This window comes from Tinamus guttatus, unplaced genomic scaffold, assembly GCF_059628265.1.
Source record: "Tinamus guttatus ecotype Peru unplaced genomic scaffold, ASM5962826v1 Tinamus_guttatus_pri_ptg000702l, whole genome shotgun sequence".
In the NCBI taxonomy this organism is placed as follows: domain Eukaryota; kingdom Metazoa; phylum Chordata; class Aves; order Tinamiformes; family Tinamidae; genus Tinamus; species Tinamus guttatus.
In genome coordinates, this window is record NW_028289236.1 from 1,003,839 (window position 1) to 1,018,915 (window position 15,077).

Below are 15,077 nucleotides of genomic sequence, written 5' to 3' on the forward strand. Positions count from 1 at the left end.
GACTTCAAAAATAACTTGCTAAAAAGCCAAAGGCAGAGGTGAGAGAGGTTGAAAACTTCCTTCCTGGCTTTGTCCGTGGCGGATTTGGGAGTGCCCCCATCTAACTACAGTCCAGATAGCACCTTTGTCCTTCAGGATAGTTCACGCTGCCTTTTTGCATCAAGTGGAAATAGGAGTAAAGGAGTAAGGTTGCCTGGGGTCTTACTGTAGTTGCTGTAGTCACACAACTGGTTTTGGGGACAAGTCAGAATTCTAGTTATAAAGTGATGCTTGTTCTGTGGAGGCGAAAGCTACTAGAAGTTGCTCCAGTTATAAAGCAGGTTTTTCCATCAAATAGTCTTGTGGGGTGTGTGTGTGGTTGTTTTTAAGTAACGTTTTGACAGGTTGATTCAATCTGCATCTGAACCCTAGCACTGGCATCTGTTTTGGCTTGTCATAGCAATAGTGAAATTGGAGATGCCTTTTTTGCTGCTATCAACTTGGCAGGATGTAGTCTCCAGCCAGGTGAGTAGGTAGAGTTGTGAGGTATGCAGAGAGGGGGGAAAAAACAAACACAAAACTTCTCTTAAGCAGCGAAGGAATATAGACTGCACCTGCGGATTGACACTTAGCAGTGGGGTCTGCTTGATGGTGAAAGGATTGGATTTTACTGCAGTCTTAGTTGTTCACACATCTGCCTTTTTTCTCTCTGCTCTTTCAATAGACCAAACTGTTTCTTTTTCATTAATTCCCCTGATAACAGGCATCAGTAGTAAACCTACTGCATTAATACAGTCTCAGTTCAGTGTTGTTAGGCTTACTGCTTTGTGAAAGGCATTTGGACCCTCTGTCTCCAGCTGTTTGCATAGAACACCCCTTCAATGCCATACTTAGCTGCTTCACCTTACTGAGGGCAAAGCAGTTTGTTTAATTTTGGGAGTTACTAGAGGGGGACATCCTGATGCCAGTGTTGTGGTGCCAGACGTGCTGTCCCTGCTCAGCGGGGAATACCTAGAGAAAACCCCAACCTAACATCCTCAGCCACTAGGTGCCAGCCTTCTGCTGCGGAAGCTGTTCTCGCTCTTCCAGGAGTTAGGATGTTGCAGGCAAGGTAGGCTCTGGCATTTTAAAAGCTTGTTGCACTTCCAATTATCTGTCAACGCATGAAATTATTTTCAGCAGCTGAATGTGAGGTGTAGTGGTTTGGGGGCCAGTCTGGCTGTTTGCAGGGGTCAGGCCATTCCAAACATTAATAAAATTGTGGAGTTAATGTAAGGGATTGAAATTCAGGAGAGGCTTTGTGGTGGGATTTCTTATTCTGTCTGTTCCTCTGGGGTTGGTGGAGACTCTTTTCCTAGTTAAGCAGCTTTTCATAATAAGTCCCTTCTGACCTGGATCCAGAAGTTCCTGTGCAAGCTTTGAATCTGGGGTGCACTTCCTGTAGCTAAGTTTGGTGAATGGCAGATGTTCTTGCCAACTTTGTACCTCAAAAATGGAGAGGCAAGTAATAAAAAGCATACATAAATCTGCATCTTTGAATGGAAAGATTACTGAGTGCTGCAGAGTAGTTCAACAACCTTGCAATGGTGACACTGCAGTTTGGTCCTCTCTTGGTAGGTCAAAGGAAGACTCCTTTAACTTATTTGGCAGGGGTTCTGAGGGAACATGCTACCATCTACCCTAAAGTCCCTTGGCAGAGCATGCTGTCTGTGCATAGTAACCTCAGTTTGACAAATATGCCCCTCATCTCCCATAGGAGAAGCCTCTGTATAGTTGAGTTATGTCCTTTGGATTCAATAAACCCCCCTGGGCCTGCAGGCTGGTGTCACCAACGTGCTTAACCAGTCCTAGTGCAAGGGCATTAGTCTAGGACATCTGCACTGTAGGAGAAGAATTGGTAACAAACTTTAAATATAGAAAACTCTACCCATAGTCTTGCTAGAAGTTAGCAGTAGAAAATGTTGGCAGTAATTTCAGATATTTCTGGTATTTTAAAAATTCTCTTTTGAGAGAAATTACAAGCTGTCTAAACTCTGGTATATCCACTGTATAAGTCAAAAACCATAACTGGGCAAGGAGGCAATCCTGCCTGTTGCAGTGAATGGAGTATTTACCCATGAGAGGCTCCAGTGGGAGATGTGGGAGGAAGGGAAGTGTTCCTAGATGAGCTCTCCAAGTAGTGGCCAGTGCTCTGTGGTGGTTACTTTCTACTCTTTTCTTTCCAGTGGTACATGAATGGCAATAGGTATTTCTCAGATCTGTGGAATGTCATGGATACTCTGGCAATCTTCTACTTCATATCAGGGATTGTATTTAGGTGAGTAGTATCTTTTCTTAGGGTCACTATGTGGTTTTCTTTACGGGTTTTGACTACAGCCTCTAGATACTGAGAAATGATGTCTTTATTAAACTCTAGGAGGAAACTGACTGTTCTTTATGAAGGCCACAAACACTACTAAGCCTTGACACTAAATCTTATTATAAAGGTTTTTTTCCTGTTGAGTTAATAGAAGCTTAAGTCCCTATCTGTACTCAGAGGAAGCTTCCCTAAATGTACATTTTCTTGGGCCAGGAGGACAGCCCTTCTTAATATTAGCTTTGCAGGAGCATTTTGTCAAAGAGGTGATGAAACGTTGTTAGATTTTGTCATTTCTTTTAAGACTATATGGCCATAGAGAGTTCTTGAGACCAAGTTACAGGAGATGGCAAGATCTCAAAGTCAGAAATTCTATGGGATTTCCCCTGTCTCCTCTTACTGACTATTTAGTGTGGGTGATAAAACACACCAAAGCTGAAAGAGCCTGTGTTTAAAGGGGACTGCAATTTCATCTCTAATATTATAGCAGAATCTCATTAACTCCTCTGAGTTGTGAGTTAGCAGTGACAGACATGGTGGAAATGCATTTTACAGCATAATCATTCAGTCAGCTGTAACTTGGTTCTTGTTGCCTTGATGCAGTGGAGTGGTCATTGCGCTGTGGTGTTTCTGGAGGGCTAGAGGAGTAGCTAGAACTATAAGATTTCCTTGCTGCTAGTAGTTCAGGAAGGAGAGGGGAGACAAAGCAGTGATTTAGCTGAGATGGGGTGTGTGTAAACACTCTGCAGATTAACCAGTTTAACCACATGTCATGGGATGGGAGTGGGAGGGTGAGGGGATGGGGCCTTGAGAATCTGTGCCCTGTTTCTCAGTTACTTTCTGCATCCCAGGGACTATTTCAGTTTATTTTTGCCTTTTGTGTGCTTTGCCAGGCATTTCTCTTCATTACCCTTCTTTTTTCTTTTTTTTTCTTTTCTTTCTTTTTTCTTTCTTTTTTTTTTTTTTTTTTCTTTCCACTAGGCTTCGTTCATCCAATGAAAGTTCTTGGTATACTGGGAGAGTCATTTTCTGTTTGGACTACATAGTTTTTACTCTGAGGCTGATCCATATTTTCACAGTTAGCAGGAACCTTGGACCCAAAATTATTATGCTGCAGAGGATGGTAAGACTCTGGCAATCATTCAATAGAGTCTAAATAAATGATGTGATGCCTTGTTTTTCCTCCAGAGTGAAATTCAGCACTATTCTGATGATGGCAGCAAGTTCTCTCCTCCTCTTAAATCCGTTAAACAGGATTAATTAAGATTTTAATAGGACCTAATTAAGAGCACAGCTTTTTTCATTTCCTGTGCACAGGGTTGCATTTCATTCTGAATGAAGATCAGGCTGGATAATAGGAAAGAAATTTACTTCCCATTAGCTTTTGTCTCAAGTCTCTCAAATGTTTCACTTGTATATTCAGTTACTTATTTGTTACTCACACGAGCATTCCCTGAACCAAGAAGCAATGACAAATCATAGGAGAAGGAATCTTCTCTTTTATCACATCAACCATGTAAAGAATTAGAGATGCTGTTGCTGAGAAACCTCTGTGTGGAGTAACGTGGCTGATTCTGACCTTCACACTGTGGGCAATTGTTTCTGAGCAGACTTCGAAAGGGTAGAGAAGAACATGGAGTTACAGACAATGCAAGGCAAAGTGTGGCAAGGTGCAGCTTGCCCTTGGTGTTGTGCAGATGGGGTCCGTTCAGGAAGCTGGGGATGGTCTTCAGTCCAGCAATGCTCCTGCATACACATACGCTTATACTCCAAGAAAAGCACTCTGGAGCACCCTGAACAGGGGGAGTGTTTGGGGAATGACACAGAGCAGGTGAAGGAGTATTTTTAAAAACATTTAAGAAAAGTTCTCCTTTTCTTTCTTGCTTTCTTCTCCTCCCCATTTGTACACACGGAATTTAAAAAATATGTGGGGACAGTGGGAGTATTAACCTGGACTGCAGCTTTTCCAGAAAGCTGTTGTTTTGTTTTGTACCACTGTTGTAAAGTAGAAATCTAGAAATTATATGTGTCTAGAGTACCTTATGATGAGGAAGCAACAACACAAGATGCTGTTGTATATTTGTCTTTTGGCCTATTTCAAAAGAGAGAAGGAGCTGGTTAGGTCTAATAAAACTGTGGCAGAAGCTTTCAGAAGTGGCAGATGCTTTCACCTGGTGGTCAACTGCCAGGTCTGCAGCCATAGTTTTATCTATGTAAATAGTCTCCACGTGGATCTGGTGGGTAGAGTCTGTCTGCCGGTGGGATATCCTGTGTTCTGAAAGGTGCCATATTCTTAGGTTAGCTTAAATGATTTTGAAATCCCATGAAGGGGAATGGTCAACAGGGTGTATGTACGTGTTGGTGACCCTAAGTCAATATACCAGTGATTTGAAAACCTGCGTTAAAATATTACTGGCCATGTTTTGGATATTTGTTTTCCCATATCAAATTAGGGAGGCCTGTGGCAGGGCTTGCAACAGGCACACAGTGCACTGATGTATTTGCTTTTTGTCTGTTCCCAGATGATAGATGTTTTCTTCTTCCTCTTCCTCTTTGCTGTGTGGATGGTGGCCTTCGGTGTGGCCAGGCAAGGCATCCTGAGGAAGAATGAGCACCGCTGGGAGTGGATATTTCGTTCCGTCATCTATGAACCGTACCTGGCTATGTTTGGCCAGTATCCTGATGATGTTGATGGTACCTGTCTTATCTGGGAAGCCCTCCTGGGAGGATGGAAGGCTCTATTCTTTCAGAAGTTGTCTAGTTATGTGCTTGCATGGGACGGGAATTTCTTCAGCTCTGGTGTTCATGGGATCAGCAGCTGAATGATGGCCTTTGAAATGGGGCCTGTCAAGAGAAATGGTTTCTCTTGTGCATCTGACGTAGTTTCTAACTATTTAGCCCTCCTCTGTTGCAAGCTGTGTCTCTAGATGCTCCTCACAAACAGCCTTGCTCTCTCTTCACAGCTAAAATAGCTCTCCATATTTGAGTCACAGCATCTGTCCCAATATGGTGTGTCTGCCCCAACTTTTTTGGCCTCTTCCCTCTAAGTAGCAGCAGGACAAAGTTTTACATCTGATAGGGAGGGCTGGAAGGAGGAGACAACATGTGTTATGCTTGGTTGGCTCGCAGTTTGCTATCCTCTCTCTCTCTCAGGTACCACCTACAACTTTGACCGCTGCACCTTCACTGGGAATGAGTCCAAGCCCTTGTGTGTGGAACTGGATGCCAACAACCAACCCCGCTTCCCAGAGTGGATAACAATCCCCCTCGTGTGCATTTACATGCTCTCAACTAACATCTTGCTCGTGAACCTGCTGGTGGCCATGTTTGGGTATGTCATGAAGGAGCCATCGTCCGCTTGTGGTCCCTCTGTTAAAAATCTGAGGAAGGGAACAGAGTCCTGAAAAGTTGCAGGAAGTTAGGCCTTGGGCTCTACATGTGTCCTCAGCAGAGACTATGCTGCAGCTAGGCTGGACAGGGCTCCCAGCTCAAAGGAGACCTCTGAGGTTAACGCTGGGGTGGGAAGGTGAACAAAAGCAAGATTAATCAGTACTTCTCATAGCAACCTGATCAAAATTAATAGTGTCCTGGGGATGGGTTGCTCTCTGACCTTTTACTGCTTCTATAAGCATCATTTGTACGCTGTTATCAGAGGACATTGAAATAAATGAGATTTGCCTCGCATGATTCAGTCATCCTTGTGTAGTAAGCCAAGAGCCTTTGTGTTGGAGAAGAAAAGCAGGTTTCTAAGATTTTTGGCTCTATGGCAAGCAAAAAAAATCACCTTCCTATGAGTTTGGAGCCCTGTTACATTCTAGTTTACATGTTAAGATATTTTACAGGCTTAGTTTTAAATGATAAACACTTAAATGGCTGTAGCCCATCACCACCTGAAGCACTATAGTTGTACAAATATTGAAGAATATAATGAATGAAAAACCTGCCTTGATAGTGAGAAAGCTGTGATCACAAAATGTACCTCTCGTGACTCTTTGCCTGGGACAGCTTCAGGGAAGAGCTGTTGGCTTGACCCTGCTGAGACAGGCTTGCTGGTATAATGGGTATTTTTGACAGGAAATTGGAAATCAATGGTTTGTGTGTTTGTGATACACTGTGGCATCTTCAGATTCTTCGCTAATATTAGCGGACCTGGAGGGACTTGCTGGAGTGAAAGGTCCTTTATGCTTAAGGTGTTAGATTGATACTGAGAAGTTATTTCTAACATACAAGTATTGTGAAAGAATATTTGAGCTAGTTGTTTCAAGTACCTTTGGCCCACAAGCCCAGGTAACATACTTAGCTTTAAAAGTACACAGCTGTCTAATAGCATCTCCTTGGATAGTTTTTAGACACATGCTTCTTCATCTGGCCTGGTTCCATGGTCATAGAGTTTGAGGATGGTAATGAACCAGTTCAGACCTTTCTAGGTCAGAAAGCTGACGGACATGAGAAAAAATCTTCTAGAGTGGTAGAGATGAAGTCTGTGAACTTGAATGCTTGCAAGTCGTGTCTTCTCTTGTCTTCTAACGAGTGCAGCAAAGCCCTCGTGGTGCCTTACAGCTCAGGTGGGGGTTCGGCAGCGCAAGCAGTAGCTTAGTTCTCCTAGGCTATCTGTCTTCACTGTGCTCTACCCAATTTTACATCTTCTGATTCCCAGACTTTTTTCCTCCCCCACCCCCCCTTTTTTTTGGCCTTCTCCCATCAACTAAGTTCATTTTTTCTTAGTCAAATTGACCTTCCTGTTATTTATTTCCATGCATTTTTTAATAGTCCTTTTCTGGTTTTATGTTATGATAGAGTTATGGAGTGAAATATCTGCTTCAGTACAGTGACCATTGGAATACATGTATGCAGTGAGCGTGAGACTTGAAAGGTTTGTTCATTCTGCAGCATCAGCTGCATTTGTAACCTTTGGATCAGGCCTGCCAAAGAGAGGATTTTCCTCCTTCCACTTTGAAGAAAATGCTTGGATCAGCCATGCTCCAATATGCAGTTCAACACGCTTGCTGGCTGCAGAAGAAATGGAAAGTAGACATGTGCAAACCATCTGCCTATAAACACAGCCCTAGATGATGAATGATTAGCTATATGATATTGGCTGCTGATTCCAGGCCCAGCAGCAGTAATCCTGGAAGGTCACCGACCATGTGTTTGCAAGGCAAAGTAAAACAAATTTGCTTTACACGTTAAGTCAAGGGACATACATGATTCATTTACTTTGCATTGAATCAATCTACGAACACATGCATGCACAAGCAGCTGGGAGTACTTCTACACTGCTGTCATGTAAATGTCCACAAAACACTGAAATGTGCGTTCCTTTAGGAAGGACGAACACACCAAGATGCCTCCATCTTGTTGGCAAAGCTCTGCATGACTGTGATTTGCTTTCCCTGCTTGGAGGTGTTCTCCACATCTCTGCTGGGCTTTGTCCAAAGCCCTGTGGTTTGCACAGGGGGTGATGTCTGGGTCACTGCTTTATGAAGCATGAGTTTCTGCACAACTGACCTTGCTGTTAGACTGAATGGAATTACTGCTGCCGTCTTTTTTATGACATTATAGTTTTATTAACCAGAACTGCTGCTTGGTCATGATGGGTACTGAGGCTTTGGTGTGTTACTGCTCTATTGAAGCTGCTATTTATTGTTCTGATTTGCACCACTGGCAGCGGGCTGCATCTCCTCAGGACACGTAAAAGGACTTTGTCTTGAAAAGTGGCATCACCTCTGTTTGTATATGGTAATTTATCCATCTGTGGGTCTGCCAGTCAGGAGACCCATTCTGGCAGCTTGTAAAGTGCTAGGTAGCCCATGCAGACATCTGGTGACTGCATTATACATCCTTGTAGTACCGATTCGTGAAATAAGTGATGATAGTCATGTACATCACCGAATATGTTGGGACCAGCAGCCTCATCCCAAAGCTGGTCTTCAGGGAAGAGATTCCTGAGCTGCTTCCACAAATTTTTGGTGTTTATACTGCAGACTTCTGTGTGGAAGTGAGTTAAATAAGGAAAGCTCTTCACATCTTGCTTGGCACGAGTGGCTCAGCAGAGAGGCTGCGATGTATCTAGTTGAGTATATGCTTGACAGGGCTCTGAGCTACAATGGGAGATGGGAAGTGGCAGGGAGGAGGCATAGGGGAGTCAGCCTGCTGGAGGAACATCTGCTGCTGCTTTCCCCATGTGCTTTGCAGGGGTAAATTCTGAGGCTTTCCAAGTTTATAGTCAGGAAAAGGGATTTTTGACGTCTACTGCAATTCTCTGTGTTCTGATGGTACTCTACTTGTGGCAAGCTTGGCAGGAATTTGCTTTGACAACAGGTGTATTTACAGGAGCCACTGAGGAGTTTTGATTTGCCTAAGGAAAATCTACCTTCCAGATGCCTGTGTGGTCTTTCCTGGCTGGTCTGAGATCAGATTCATTGCTGTGATAATTTAGAAGTCCCTCAGTTCTTCCTTTTGCTATGAATATTTCCTCCCATGCTGACCTGGTCTCCATAGCCAGTCATAAATGTGAATTTTGGCTAGGTGATTGGAATGAATGCCAGGAAAGGCTGTTGGAACACATCTGTCTGCTGTACCTGTGTTTTCTTAACCTGCTCGGGACCTTGGAACAGAAGATAATGCTTATGCTCCCTAGAAAGGGTAAAAGCAATTCAGATTAATAAAGGAAAACATAGCAGCAAGCCAGGTCTACCTCCAAAGCTTTTGATGTTTTAGAACTTGGCTTATTTTAATGGTACCTGGTAATAAAAGCCTTGGTTTGTGCAGTTATGCCAGTAAAAACCTACATTTTGCCAGTTCAGCTCATTTTGTGGAAGGACCTGGCATGGATTCTCTAATGACAGTCTGAGCTCTGCTTGGTGCATTTTGACAGTAAGCTGAGCAACTTAGTGAAGCAGCAGTGTTGAACTGCACTGAACTCAAGCCTGTGGGCAAACAGCAACCTGAGATCTTTTTTTCTTGATGCACTTAGAAATGTGTGCTGTCCCAAGAGCAGTGTGTGCATAGTACTTGCTACTCTTCACTCTTGCTGGTAGCTACTAAGCATCAATCAGTCTCCTTAAGCTGTAAAGATTAATACATGGCTATTACAACAGACAAAACTTCTTCACATCCAGCATGCACCAGCCAAAAATGATGCATATTAGTTTACATTTTGCATACTTCAGATACCATGGAAATTAAGAACTGCATTTATCTTCTAAAATGATAGGTAATTTCCAACAGAATAATTGCAGGTGAAGGTCTTGGCTTATCTCCTGTGAGGATCCCATCAGGATGTGGACGTGGATGTTTTGAGAATAACTATCTGCACTTTAATGACAGCAGTGAAAGGTCAGGCAGTCTGCAAGCTGTTTGCTCTTGTGGCTCCTGCTTTGCTGAGTTCGTGCAGTGTTTAGTACAGTAGGTTTGATGCATGACTGGAGCTCTCTTACTACCTCTACTAATAATCTCAGATTTCTATTCTTTGTAAAAAGGTCTATTTTTAGTAAGTTATCTGCTGAATTAATGAGACATGGTATTTTGCAAAGTAACATCCTGTTCTCATGTGTCTATGCTGGGAGAAAACTGCCTTCAGCTAAGGTAGTAAAAGTAGGTATAGCATTTTCTCCATATTCTTCTTTTTTAGTTTATTTGTAACTTCAAGTTTTTTTTTGTTTGTTTGTTTTTTTTTTTTTGTTTTTGTTTTCCCCTCTACTGTAATTCCTTCCATCTAGAGGTTTTCCTCTAGAGAGGAAGATAAACTCAGGAACCTCCTAGTCAGTAATAATGACCAGCACCACGATGACTTTGCAAAAACACTCTTTGGTATAATGCAGTAAGACCATGTTACCTGGCTCTGGACTTCTTTGGTAAATAACTCATGGGATATGTATTTTTCTTGTCCATTAGATACACAGTTGGATCAGTACAAGAGAACAACGACCAAGTATGGAAGTTCCAGCGGTACTTTTTGGTCCAGGAATACTGCAGTCGCTTGACAATCCCCTTCCCTTTTGTCATCTTTGCCTATATCTTCATGGTGATGAGGAAATTTTTTAAATGCTGCTGTAAGAACGAGAGTAAAGAGCTGTGTCTTTGCTGTGAGTAGGATTATTTTTCATTGTTTAAGAATGGATTCTGTGACAAGGGCATTACAGCTCTTCCATGACATGCTGTACTCAGACCAGGCAGTTAGTGTTTGGGGATGGGACTGGATTTGAAGGGCGATGTAGAACCTGGAGGAAGTGGTGGTGGTGGTGGAAATGAGCAGCAGCTCAAATGCAAAAGCAGTGTTGCTTGAAACCTTTCTGAGTTTCACATTTAAGCCTCTGACCGTTTTTCAGACATAATCTCCTTTGAGTACTCAAAGTTGCACTCTCTCTGGGACATGGGGAGTTATACCGCTAACTTCTTTTGTTAAGCTTCCAATTGAGCATTAAAAATTGCTGCTTTTGTTATGGGGTTTTTGTCTTTTTTATTGTTTAACTTTTCTGCTTTAAGTGGCTTTGGATTTGCTCTGGTTAGGCAGTTTTTTTGTGCTACCATGAGACCTGCTGCACTTCAGTAATATGCAGAATCATGCAGGGCTTTCTTTGCCCAAGCAATTTCAAAGTGTAATTAGCTCATGTATGTAAATGACTTGTCTTAAAATTAATCCCGTCTGTTTAGAGGTGCCTGTGCTACTTTCTACCTTTAAAAGCTTTTTATATTAGACCAGCTCTGCTCCAAGTTACCCAAACACACAGAGCATGCAAGATCAAGGATTTCTTGACGCTTGGGAACTGTGCAGGAGGGCATACTACTCAGATGCTGATGAGAATTGAAATGCGATGTTTTACACTTTCCATGCAGACCATGAAGATGACTTTGAGCTGCTGTGGGTTTGGCATGAATTTATTCAGTGCCCTAATTCTCTGCTTGCCACTGTAGCTTTTGGAATTGCGATTCTATTTTCTCCTTTTACAGTTTTCCAGCTAATGAAGCTCATTGCTGCCAGGGCAGCCTGATAGAGTGCAAACTACTTCAGAGACTCTTCTGATTGAAGGAGAAAGAGTCCTCTGCCCCTAGGGGCATAGCCAAATAAGCAAACTGTGTTAGGAAACCATCCTTAAAAATGCAAGAGTGGCTGAGTCAGTCCCATAGCTATCTTCCATTTATTTACTCTGTCAGAGAGTACAGATATGAATTGCTTTAACATGTTTGTGGGTGTGGTTTTTTTTTTTTTTTTTTTTTTTTTTTTTTTTTAACCCCAGGATGGAGTGTTTTCTCTGGAATAGTCTTTTGTTGCTGTTTAAGTACCATTCATGGCAGATGAGAGAGAGTAAGTTAATAGACTTGTTCCCATCTATCAGTGAACTGTTGCCCTGCAACACTGACTGGATGTGTTATTAGTTCAGAAGACACTTGTTTTGGAGTATAAAGTTTCTTAGCACTAACAAAGCTATTCTGGTTTTCTGAGGCAGGGTTTAATATTCTATTTGCTGAGCTGGTCTAATTGCAAGTATTTCTTCCTAAGTGGTGCCTGGTGATCTTGTTCTGAAAACAAAGGAAGGAATTAAAATCTTCCGATTTCTTTCTGATATCACTGAGACTGTGATGATGAAGAGAATTGAGATCTGGATGGAGGAAGCAGCACTAATATGTTAATGTGGCAGAGCAATGTGCTGTTTGAAATGTCAAGTTATTGAGCCCAGAGGAAGTGCTGGAGATCTTTTCTGTGCTTGTGGTGTTATTCCTCATTGTGCTGCCCAAGTTTCCTTCCTGCTTTTACAGCTTTTAAGCTAACACTTCTTCTGCCTGTAGTGTGACAGACAGACAGACACAGGCCTAAACATCTGAAATCTAATCGGTTATGGAGATCTAATCTCTGAGATGTGATCAGTCTCTGGAGCCCGACCTCTCGGTGGATCTGTGCTGTCCTGTGAGAACAGGATGGAGTGTAGAAGCGGCTTCCCGGGGCACTTTGATACCTCAAAGCCAGTCTTGCCCTATGGCTCTTTAACAGGAGATGCTTTCTAGAAAAGAAAATGCTTTGAAATGTTTTAGTTCAATAATAAGTGATACAAAGTGGCTTCTAATAAATGTTACTCTTAATGACCCAACCTGTGGTAATGTTGAAATAATTAGTTTATGTAAAATTCAAATCCACAGGAATGCTTCAGTTCTGTCAATAGTTGCCATTTTAGAAAGCAGTTAATCAAAACTCAAAAATCAGTCTTCTGAGTTTGAGAGATGTTTATATATTTTTCTTACCAATTTATTTCATCAGGAGTATGCAGCAAAATGTGTTAATGTCATGTATATCAGAGCTGTGTTACAGCTGGGAATCAGGGTTGCAAACACTTTGTAAGTGGAGAATGGAATCATTAGTCTCTGCAAATGCAAGCACTATGCCAGCTTCTTCACATCTCCACACTGGAGAGAAAAAAATAAGTTAATCTAGTGTGATTTTTATCATTTTCTAGGTTTAAGAAATGAGGACAATGAAACTCTGTCATGGGAAGCTGTCATGAAAGAGAATTACCTTGTCAAAGTCAATACTAAAGCAAACGATTCATCAGAAGAGTATGTCTGCCCTTTATTATCTTTACTCTTTTAACCTTCTGTCAAGTATTTTTTAATAAAAGCAAGTTTACAGTAGCTTTAAATGTTCATAAACTAACGAGCACTTAAACTTCAACCTTAAATGTGCCTGTTTTGTTTGAATTGAACAGTTTTTATCAGCTGCTATAGCATGGCTTCAGAAATAGTTCTTTGGGCTGGCTAATGATGATAGTGCAGGTTTATAATGGCATATTATACAAACAGCATCTGGGTACATGTGCTAATCACACTTGATGCAAAACTTGCAATATTTCTCAGATAACTTTGTATTTAAACTTCTTCACAGTTTGTTCAGCAGAGGCTATATTCGTGTTGTACTTTAATTATTTCATGGTGGAAAGCCAGTTCCACACGAGAGCCTTTTGAAGTTATACAATTAGCGGAGACAAATCAAAATGTGGTCTGAAAAATCAAGGATTCCACCAGTATCAATGCGTATGCAGATCTCTACTTGGCATGAGCAGGAAAGACTTCTGGAGATGGGGAAAATACTATTTGGAATGATGAGATTTGAAGATTTAGTGACTTGGACTGCTGTCACATTGCAACACTTTGGTTCCAGTGTTTCCAGAGCAGTAGTTTAAAAGTGAAGAGAAATACTAAAAATCTATAATAACCTGTCTAGTGGTTGTTGCATTTGATGGTGTCATTTTGTTGGTAGCTCCCAGCAGCTTAGAAATTTCCTTAAATCAGCTGTAATGGAAGAACTGATAAAGCTGAGTCAGAAGGACCAGAATCTTCTACGGTGCCTACTGTGACCATTGCTGTCTTTAAGTGTTTTTAAGACTGCCCAGAGGCACTTAACATTTCCCCCCCCAGAGGAGGGGGGGGGAAAAAAAAAAAAAAAAAAGAGAGAGAAGTTCCATTTTGGAAGCAGAAGGATTTTTTACAGGGGAAATTGGAAAAGTGCAGTACTAACAGTAGTTTTTATATTAGCTTATGATAATTGTAATAAAACCAAGCCACTTGCCTTCTTGAAAAGATGAAGCTATGGTACTGGGAGCAGGGATGTCTGCAGTAAACCTACTTTGCAAGGAACCTCTGACTACATGCAGCGAACACTACTCTGCAGGTGCCTTAGCTCCACTTTTTGGTAAAAGATGAAGAGTGAATGGGCTTACTCAGGTGATACTTCTGTAATGCACTTCTGCATAGTTTTGCAGAGGGAGAGTGGTCAAGTGTAGCTTCTTTAATGCACAGACTTAGTCCTTTTCTGTGTCGTCCTTCTGTTTTCAGGATGGTGCATCGCTTCAGACAACTGGATGCAAAGGTATTTGTATTTTAGACTGCTCTAGGGGATGGGTCTGTGTGGGGAAAACAGGTAGCAATGTACACAAACCTGAGTATCACTGGGAGCTGTTTGCAATCGTCATCGTCATCAAGATCCAGTTTTCATGGGGACTTGTTAGCATGTTCTTTTGCACTTTTAGTTCACCTCTGGATGCTGCTGCTGTGGATGATGGATGGTCTTTTAAAGTCACATCCACCTGCTGCTGCTTCTGTGACTGCCTCTGCACTACTCTGTCTGGACTTTGAGGGCAGCAGCTCTGTGGGTCAGCATTAGAAACAGCTTGTCCAGTTAATACCGCCTAATTCTAAATTTGTGTACAAGCATGTGATTTCTCTGAAGCATCTTAGTCTTTAGAGTGACTTCCCAGGGCAATAAGATCTTGCTCTCCCTGTAGTACAAAATTAAAACTTCTCCTTGGCTTTGCACTGTTGTACATGTATAAAGGAGGTGTTAAAGGAAGCAAATATTAAAAAACACCCATTTATGGTAGACTGGCTCTACACTTACTCCACTGAACTGAAATCTGCTTTGTAGGAGCAAAAGGAGATAGAACATAGTTCAGAGCTTGTAGCTGTCACAATGCCTGCTCGTTAGCTATATGAAATATGTATGCGTTAGGACTTGCCGTATTAATTACTGCTGAAAGCTGTCACGGGGGATGTCCTTTCAAATATTGTCATATTTGGGATAATATTTAGTGGAGCAATTATTATTTTTGTTATTCAGATAGCTTTCCTTAGAAAAGCAGTATTAACACTGCTTCATTGCCACCACAGTGTGATTACTGCACATGAAAAGCAGTTAAGCTATTGCTTCCTGACTAATGACTGGTGTTCACAGGGTATCCCAGAAAGCACGGTC

General features: G+C 41.9%; 1 protein-coding gene across 1 annotated transcript in view; it reads left to right on the forward strand.

The window, feature by feature from the left end:
• The window catches only part of TRPM8 (transient receptor potential cation channel subfamily M member 8), a 36,656-nt gene extending 22,446 nt beyond the window's left edge, over positions 1–14,210 (forward strand). Inside the window, exons 17-23 of the mRNA XM_010225316.2 lie at positions 2,205–2,296; positions 3,317–3,458; positions 4,858–5,029; positions 5,489–5,666; positions 10,232–10,422; positions 12,787–12,886; positions 14,162–14,210. Coding sequence (XP_010223618.2) covers positions 2,205–2,296; positions 3,317–3,458; positions 4,858–5,029; positions 5,489–5,666; positions 10,232–10,422; positions 12,787–12,886; positions 14,162–14,210 — 924 coding nt within the window. The remainder of the gene's footprint in view (positions 1–2,204; positions 2,297–3,316; positions 3,459–4,857; positions 5,030–5,488; positions 5,667–10,231; positions 10,423–12,786; positions 12,887–14,161) is intronic.
• The last annotated feature ends 867 nt before the right edge of the window (positions 14,211–15,077 follow it).